The sequence below is a fragment of the Rousettus aegyptiacus genome, unplaced genomic scaffold (genome assembly GCF_014176215.1).
Source record: "Rousettus aegyptiacus isolate mRouAeg1 unplaced genomic scaffold, mRouAeg1.p scaffold_m13_p_6, whole genome shotgun sequence".
Lineage (NCBI taxonomy): Eukaryota > Metazoa > Chordata > Mammalia > Chiroptera > Pteropodidae > Rousettus > Rousettus aegyptiacus.
This window is the reverse complement of record NW_023416309.1, coordinates 114681354-114689931: the sequence shown is the minus strand read 5'-3', so window position 1 is coordinate 114689931 and position 8578 is coordinate 114681354. Positions and strand designations below refer to the sequence as shown.

Here is an 8578-nt window from a genome sequence, read left to right as displayed (position 1 = left end):
GGTTTGCTTCCAAATTACCCAGTGGGCAGGGAGGGGCCTGGAGGACGGAGGACGTGGCCAGCTGGGGCGGGCATGTGGGTGCAGGCTGCTTGTTTTCAGGTTACTATCGGGATGTTGTGGTTTTTAGTATATTCAGAACTGTGGAACCATCGCCACTATCCAAAACCCTGTTTTTTTATGTACTTGAAACATGCCATGCTCCAGGACTAGGGTGCCTGGACCAACCGCCGACAGACCATCTGTCCTGCCTGTCCCCTGGCTGGGGCCGCTCCCACCTGTCCTGGGACATCAAAAGACCTCAGGGCAGTACCCGAGCCAGTTCCTGCCCAGCTTGTCTGTCTGAGTCTACAGTCCAGGAAACCAGAGCCTTCCCAGCCCCTTCCGGGCTTGTTGGACAATCGCCAGCACCCAAGAGCTCATGGCTCTGACTCAAGGGGCACCTCCCACAGCTGGAAGAGGGCCCCCCCCCCTGCCCACGGAAGTCAGCCTGCCAGAAGCTCTCAAACTTGGAAGGCTTTGCAACGCCTGTGCTCACTGGGGAGGGGTCTGTGGTGGCTTGGCTCTGGAAGCCCAACGCTGACCAGAACCCTCCCTCTGCCACAACCACCCTGCATATCCAGGCAGGGCTGTGGCTTCCTCCTGCTCTGGGCCCTGCCCCCCATAAACTGGAGAGTCCTCATCGGGGGGTGCAGAGGGGGTCTTGCTGCCCCAAGGCGGCCTGCAGAGCAGTGGGCAGCCTGGACGCAGGGACTGGACGCAGGGACCGGACGCAGGGACCAGACACAGCGCAGTTCCCGCCCTTTATTAGGGTCCCCGCAGGAAGGCCCCCTACTGGGGTGAAGTCACAGTCCCCAGGCCCGTCTGCGGGGGACGGGCTGCTCCGGCAGCAGAGCCTGGGCGGTGGTGCTTTGGCTGGTCAGCTGCTGGAGACCTTGAAGGGTGACGGCCTGTCCACAGAGAGAGGAGCCCCGAGGACACGGCACAGCCCGCCTCTGCCCCGGGGGCCAGAGCGGATGACGTGAGAGACCCTGCACGCTCCCTGAAGACGGCAGCGCCTCGTGGCGCCGGGGTTTTTCGTGAAACGAATCCTTAGAGGGGTTGGCTGGTGCGGGAGGGGCCCGAGGGGCCCGCAGCTCACCCCCCGCATTCCCTGCCTCCTCCGTCACCGCCCAGCAGCGCAGGGGCACGGCTGCCTTCGAGAACGTGACAAAAGCCATGGTCCCTTTCCCAGGATAAAGTGCGCGTGCACGCACACGTCTCGACGGGCAACGCTGGGGTCTGCACCGCCCCCACCGCCCCCCGCGCTGCTGCTCGGCTGCTGGAGGACGGCGCTGTGAGCCCTGGGCTGCTGCTCGGCGAAGGGAAAAACCTCGGGGGCTGGGGCCCCAGAAAGCCTGGAGCCGGACCCCCAGGGCTGACTGGCTCCTTGGGGAGGAGAGAAGCCCAGCCCTCCCGGTGAGGCGCAGGTGTGCGGCCGGGGCCACGGGGATGCCAGGTGAGGAGAGCCTGCCGGCAGGTGGGAGGCAAGGTGAAGCTACAGCGGTGGGGGGCTGGGGTACAGCTCCAGCCCAGGCAGGTGGGGGAGGACGGGGAGGGGGTCCTGGGCCAGGAAGGGGGGCTGGAGCCCTGTGGGCAGGTGCTGGGCTCGGGGCAGCGCTTGGCTCGCTGGGACTCTGGAAGAACCTGGCACTGGGGGCCAGCATGGCCCAGCTCGCTCCCGGGGCCCCATCAGGATGGCACTTTGGTGCCAAAGTGTTTCCGAAGCTGTTCCAGAAACATGAACGTGAGCACAGTGTGGGGCATGAGGCGGATCCCGGCGGGCAAGAGGCCCTGGATGGGAAAAGGAGGAGAGAGAAGTGGAAAGAGCTGGGAGGGACCCTGGCTCCGCCGCCCGGCCCCGCCGCCCCGGCCCCGCCGCCCGGCCCCGCCGCCTGGCCCCCGCTGTCCCTGCCCTGCCAAACCTTGTAAAAGGCCATTGGCCCGAGTTTTGCAGTCTCCATGGTGCAGTGGAGAACGCCCTGTGGAAAATGACAAATAACACAATAAAGGAAAAAAGCCGCCCCTCACTCAAAAACACAAATTAACGCCCCAGCACCGGCTGGTGGCCCTGCACCGGCTGGTGGCCCTGCACCCTGATATGGGGGCGTGACCCAATGACCAGTGCAGACCATGGCTCGGAACATTCAAAGGTAAACTCAGGACAGCATGTGAGCAAGGCGGTCACCGCCGTCCTGTCTGCTGGCCGCCTGACTGCTGACGAGGCACCGCCACCACCCCCGAGGATGGCAGGGCCAGGGCCGCGGCCGCCAGGAGGGCACAGGCGCTGGCCTCTGGCTTTCAAATGGCCCCTCACCGACCATCACTGACCGTAGTGACGCTGCCGCCTCCGTGAACGGTCTGAGAACCTGATTCAAACACACACACGGGGCCAAGGGCCGTGCTGGGGGCGGCGGCCGGGAGGGATGCAGTCACAGGCGGAGGGACCGTCCACGTCTCGGAATAAGGACACGGGTCCGTCACCCCGGTCCTCCCGCCCAGGCCCGCGGCTCCGGCCCCCGCTCACCTGATACTCGCCCTTGGAGTTCATCAGGCGGGTCTTCAGCACGTCCAGGGGCTGGCACAGGAACGTGGCACACCCACCCTGGCGCAGGGGACATCCCCGGAGGGCCCGTCAGGCAGCGTGGGGGCCCCCTGCACCCCCACAGGCCTGCCCCAAAGAGCCCCTGGGCTGGACTCCCAGTCAGAGTCCCAAGGGCTGCGGGGGGACACTAAGTGCCCGGGCACCGGGTGACTCGTGAGCTCTCGCAGCCCGGTGCCCACACGCGCGGTCTGACAGGGGCGCCCACCGGGGTGGGCCAGCGCCCCGGCCTGCAGGGGCCCTCGGCTCCTGGCACCGGTCAGGGACCCCCCACTGGTGCTGCGCCCGCACTCACTGCGATGAAGCTGGCGATGAAGTGTGTGACGATGTTGTCAGGCAGGTACCCCGTGCTGAGGACGAGCTGCTTGGCCTGGTCATAGCAGGACAGCTGTGGGGGCGGCAGGGTGGTCAGGGCGCGAGGGACGCCCCCCGGCTCCACCGAAAGCAGACGGCAGCCCACGATGACGCCACCCAGGCTGACAAGGCACCTTTTCTGCAGTCACTTATCTATACAGTCCGCACTCCTGGGTGTCCAGGCAAGGCCCAGACAGGGAGGGGCCCGTCCGAGGTCACGTACCCAGTGCCCACCTGCAGTCCAGGGCCACTGCCTTCCTCTGAGATCTCTTGGAGGGCAGGGGCAGGGCCAGGCCCCCAGGTATTCCCCAAAAGCCCCGCCTCAACAGCCCTACCTGGCCCACGGTCACCAACATCCCTCGACTGGACGCCATGGTCGCCCCCGAGAACAACTTCTTCAGACCCTCTGCCGGAGGAAGGGGCAAGCTGGGTGCCCACCCCGACCCTCGGCCTGCCCCTGCCCCCACCCCTGCCTCCTCGGGCCCCTCCCCTGGGTCCTGCCTTGCCAAGGGCCTGCTCCTCTCACCTTCTCGGGCCACACGGTACAGGCCGTCCAGGGCGTGGGCGTAGCTGCCAGGGACAGAATGGACCCACGTGAGGCTCTCCCTGACCTCCTGCTCCCATGGGGACCTCCCGGGAAGAGCCACACCCCTACTGCAGGCAATAGGACCCTCAAAGAGGGTCCCAGGGACAAGACCCTCCTCCAACAGCTCAGACCGCCTCACCCCTTGGGGGACCTCAGCACCTGAAGACTGCCCGAGTTCTACGATCTACAAGAAAACACCCCCAGGGGGCACCAGCTCTGACGCTGGCCCCATCCAAGGGGCTGTTGCGGAGGCCAGGAGGAGGGGCTGCTGTGCCTGGCCCCCTCCCTGCCCGTCCACTAGGTCTGCCTTCCCCACGGCTCACCCTCCGGCCAGAGGGTGGAGCAGCAGCTCGCGTGGAGCCACAGTCCCCCTGAACTGATGCGGACACCTGGTACAGGCCGGTCCAGGAGGTCAAGTGTGGCGCCCACCACAACCAGAGCCTTACAGCTCCCAGAGCCTCTGAAAGGCCCAGGCCCACTCAGCCTGCTGGACTGTCCCCCACAGAACGGGAGCGAGGCGTGGGCAGAGGGGAAGTGACCGGTGCTCGATCCCCGTCACCCAGCCCCCAACCGCAGATTCCCCTGGTGACCCCGGCACTGATGCACACGGAGTATGTTTCTGAAGGCAGCCACCCCGGCCTGGGCCCCCGCACCCGCCTGCCCCGGCCCGGGGCGGAACTCGGCCCACTGCTCACTTTCGGCGCTGGTCCTGGGGCAGCTTCATGTCGTTCTGCATCCTGAAACAACCACGCGGGCTCAGGGGGGCAGCGGGCCCAGACACGCCCCCCAGGCTCCCCCCCCCAGCAGTGGGGACCGCCCAATGCCCGGGACGCCAAGCCTGGAGGGGCTCGTTCCGGGCTGGCCCTGGCCCTGTCAGGGGCCAGGAAGGACCCCGACCTTGGGGAAGGCACTGACCTGACGTTGACCATGTCGGCGGGGGTCCCCACGAACCCTCCGATGCAACCTGGGCGACAGACCCCGGAGCCAACAGGTGACTGGCGGCGCCCTCGCGGCCACGCCCGTGAGCCTCCCACCCGCCCGGCTACTCACCACTGAGGGAGCCCAGCAACACCTTCTGGTAGAAGGGCAGGGGGCCCTGGCTGCCCTTGGCCACCTTGTCCCGCACGGTCTCGTAGATGGCGAATCGGGTCAGGGAGTAGGTCATCTGGGGGGAGGGGCCCCGAGCCAAGGATGCGGGTGAAGGGGCGGGCTGGGCATGACCGCACCCCTGGGCCCTCCTCCCCCAGCCATCCAGGTACATGGCCATCCCTTGGGGACCACGGGAACACTGAGGAACCCTCCCAAGGCCACACAGCCAGCAAACGGTCGAGCAACTTTGCAAACCTGGGGTCAGCTGAGTCCAAAGCCCTGCACCCTCTTCTCTGACCCCTGGGCCTCAGTTTCCCCATCTGTAAGTGAAGGTCTCAGCCGGCTGAGAGAAGGGCCAGCACTGGAAGGCGGAAGGCGGCTCGCCCCACCCTGCCCTGCCCTGCGCCCACCCAGGGCTGCGGCTCCCTGGGACTCGGGGTTCCTTCCTCCCAAGCAGCCTTGACGAGGAGAAAGTCGCTTCAGTGCCCAAGGGTGCCCACAGAGGGCCGGCGCGGCCACATCTGAGCCTGGGGATGTCGGCCATCCCTCCTGCCGGCCTGGGCTGCTCAGAGCGTGGGCTCTGGGGCCAGGACCTGTGGGAGCCCCGCTGGGGGGCCACTGGTGGGGATCCCCAGGCACCTGTCTGCACAGGGAGGCGCTCAGGCCGTTGTAGAGCGCCAGGAAGCCGTCGGAGCGCACCACCTGCAGCGCCATGCCAGTCATGCGCAGCTTCACCTCCTGCTGCGTCTGCAGGTGCACCTGTGGGGCGGGAGCGCACCTGCTCAGAGCGGCCCCCCCCCCCCGCCCTGAGCCCCCGGGCCCCGCCCCACTGATGACCCCGCGGGCCAAGTGCAGTCGCGCCCCACGTGGAGGCGGGGAGCAGGCGCAGGGAGCAAGCGGCCTCCTGAGGGCCCCAGCTGGGACGCCGCCACACCTGGCGCCGGCCTCTGTTCCACGTTATCACCTTACAAGGGACAATACCAGGTTCCCCGTGTGCCCGCCAGGCCCAAGAGAGGTACTCTGCACACAGCTCCGAGGCCTCGAGGCAGCTGCTGTGGGCGGGGGGCTTCGGCCCCATTTTATTGGTGAGGAAACTGAGGCAGGACCCCAGCAGGGCGACTCTGGAGCCCCTCTGCTTAGCCACACCCACTTCTCAGGAGGGACAAAGTTACGGGGACGGGACGTGGAGACTGGCAGAGGCAGGTGGGACTCCGCCAGGGCAAAGGCCACCTCAGACGGTGACGTCCTGCCTGGGCCTGCTCGGGTAGGTTAGTGGCCTGTGCTTCAGTTCCTCCTACATGCTGTGAGGATTAAGGAGCACAGGGGGTGAACCCCGCCCCGCCTCTGGCTGGTGGCTCCAGGTGGTGGGGCAGCAAAGGTGGGGGGCACAGGGAGGGCTCTCACGCCCAGCTCGGCGACACACGCTGTCCTCCTGCTGCGAAGCCACGCCAGGTGGGACAGAGGGCACTGGGCCTGGGGACAGGGAGGCCACGAGGCAGGAAGACTGTGAGGACCCGGCCAGGACATGGAGCAAAGAAAGAGCATGGAGTTTTAAAATACTTTTTCCAGTGACTATGCTGAGAGGTGCAAACCGCAGCCAGGGCTCCCTTCCAAGGTGGCTGCCACATGCCAGCACAGGGCCACGTGTGCCCAGGCCAGAGGGTGGCCACGCTCCTGTGACTGCCCACATCCCCTGACACACCCTGGCAGCATTCTGCAGCAAAGCAGCACCTTGGGGGTGGCGCAAGGGGGCAGGGACGCCCAAAGGGGCCTCGGACAATGGACACGTGACCAAGAAGAGCCGGGGAGGGCTCTGAGGGCCCGGGAGGCTGTGCCTGCTCTCCAGAGACTGCAAGCCTGACCCTCCAGGGCCCAGGGTGGGGGGCGTGGGCACCCACGTGGGCCTCCCAAAAGGAAATAAACAGACACGAGCAGGGGATCCTCTTTCCCCAGACCAAAACGCACCTCCCCCCCCCTCTGTCATGCCCTCTGGCTAGTGGCCAGAGCAGGGCCCCTGATGAGGCAGGCCACCAGCTTCAGCCCCTTGTCTGCTAATCCTGCCTTTGCTGGTGGCATTTTTACCTACTAGAGAAGCGATCCCCTCCCTTTAGGAGAAAGGCTGCCGGAAGAAACATGCCCTCAGGCAGAGAGTGCCTGGCCAGGCTCCAGGTCAGGCGGAGGAGCCAATCCTTCCCCCGGGGCCAGTGTGGGCCAGGGGTGGCTGCCCCTTGCCCACAGGCCCCACGTGACACAGTGCAAACTCCCTGGGGCAGACTACGGTTTGTGCCTCTGGCTCTTCTTTGTTCTTCATGGAGAGACAGAGGCAGAGAATAACCCCCTTGGTTGGCCCTGGAGACAAGGGAGCTTTGTCTTATTCTGCCCCGTAAGCACTTAAAAAACTATATGAAAAGACTGTGAAAGCTGCTTGCTCTGAGGAATTCTCACCCCGATAGTGCAGGGCCTGCCTGGGGGCAGGGCCCATGGCTTCCAGGTGCCCACACAGCCCAGGAGGAAGCAGCCCAGAGCAGGGGTGCTTGCTTGTGTCACCCCACTCGCCCAGGCCATGTCCCTCATTCCCTCTCCCTCTGAGTGTGCCAGGACCCCACTAGGCAAGGGGGAGTCTGGGTCCACGTCCTGGGTGTGCTAGAGCTCAGGCACCTGCAGAACCACTCACCAGGCAGAATTAGTGTCCCCAGAGGTGCCAGGGGGACCTGGCTTAGTGAGGTCAAGTGACTAGTCCAAGGTCACACGGGCAGTATAGCATGGGATTTCGACCGGAACGCAGGAGCAGGCTAGGGCGCGGGGATCCGGAGCTGCTCCGCCCCGGGGATGGCAGAGCCTAGGGGCCCTCCCGCCACCCACCTCCATGGTGGGTAGCCCGGCAGGAAAGTGGGCCGATGTCTCTGCGGGCCTCCGGGCAGGGCAGGGCCAGGTGCTCAGGGACCAGGGGCGAGCGCATCCTTGGTGGGCGCGGGGCCCCGGTTCCCAACCGCCGCCCGCCCGGCCCACACCGCCCTCACCTTGAGCAGGTCCAGCGGGTGCGTGCAGCAGGCTGCCCCGCACGAGGCCAGGCCCCCGAAGTACCAGCGCGAAACGCGCACCTCGGCCGCCATGCCCGGAAGCGGACGCCCAGGAGCGCCGGCGGCCCGGGTCCGATCCAGACGCGGACACCGATCCCGACCTGGACCTCGGCTGCCGCCGCCGCCGCCGCCGCCCCCGTCGGGGTTCAAAGCACCGTCCGCAACCCGCGCAGCCAACGCGCCCGCGCGGCCGGGGGGCGTGGCCAGACTCGGGGGCGTGGCCGGGCAGACCCCGCCCCGGGGCCGGGGGCGGACCCAGCGCCTTAAAGCGGCTGCGGCGCGAGAGCCCAGGCAGGTGGGTCCCACCGCTCGTTTCCGCCTGTCGCGCGGGCCCCCGGCAGCCTGCTGGCCCTAGGACCTGGCGTCCCTCCCTTACCCTGTGCCGGCCCGTCCCCAGGCCACCCACTCCTAGGGCACGTCCCGAAAAGTCACAAACGAGGCGCGGCGGTGGAGCTCTGCCAGCCGCCCCGCCTCCCGGAGGCCGGCGTCCGCAAACTCTGCCCCAGCAGCGGACCTGAACGATGGGCAAAGTGAAGTCCAAGTCCCCAGGGCCACTTTTGGGCAGGGCCGCAGGCACCCAGGGTCCTCTGCGAGGGCCGCCTTCAGTCTCAGAAGGAGCAGGCCAGACCCCTTCCCCAGGGAAGGATCTATGCCCTGCAGTCCCAGCGTGGCCGCTGCAGCCCCCACCCCCAGGGAGAAGGGGGAGGAGCACTGGGGAAACCACTCCTGGTCCCCTGAACCTGGAGCACCCCGAATAACGACCCAGGGATTCTCCAGCTGTGTGGGAGGCACAGGATGTGCGTGTAAACCTGCCGTTTGCCTAAAGGAGCC

General features: G+C 66.9%; 1 protein-coding gene across 1 annotated transcript; it reads right to left on the bottom strand.

Annotated features, from left to right (window-relative positions):
- Nucleotides 1-787: 787 nt before the first annotated feature.
- SLC25A10 (solute carrier family 25 member 10) lies at nt 788-7923 on the bottom strand. The gene is made up of 11 exons (XM_016163868.2): nt 7688-7923; nt 5307-5426; nt 4629-4743; nt 4494-4542; nt 4274-4315; nt 3519-3562; nt 3328-3398; nt 2934-3026; nt 2564-2641; nt 1962-2018; nt 788-1830 (listed from the first exon to the last, which is right to left on the bottom strand). The coding sequence occupies exons 1-11, from the start codon at nt 7778-7780 to the stop codon at nt 1729-1731; spliced, it is 864 nt and encodes a 287-aa protein (XP_016019354.1). The 5' UTR covers nt 7781-7923; the 3' UTR covers nt 788-1728.
- Nucleotides 7924-8578: the final 655 nt, after the last annotated feature.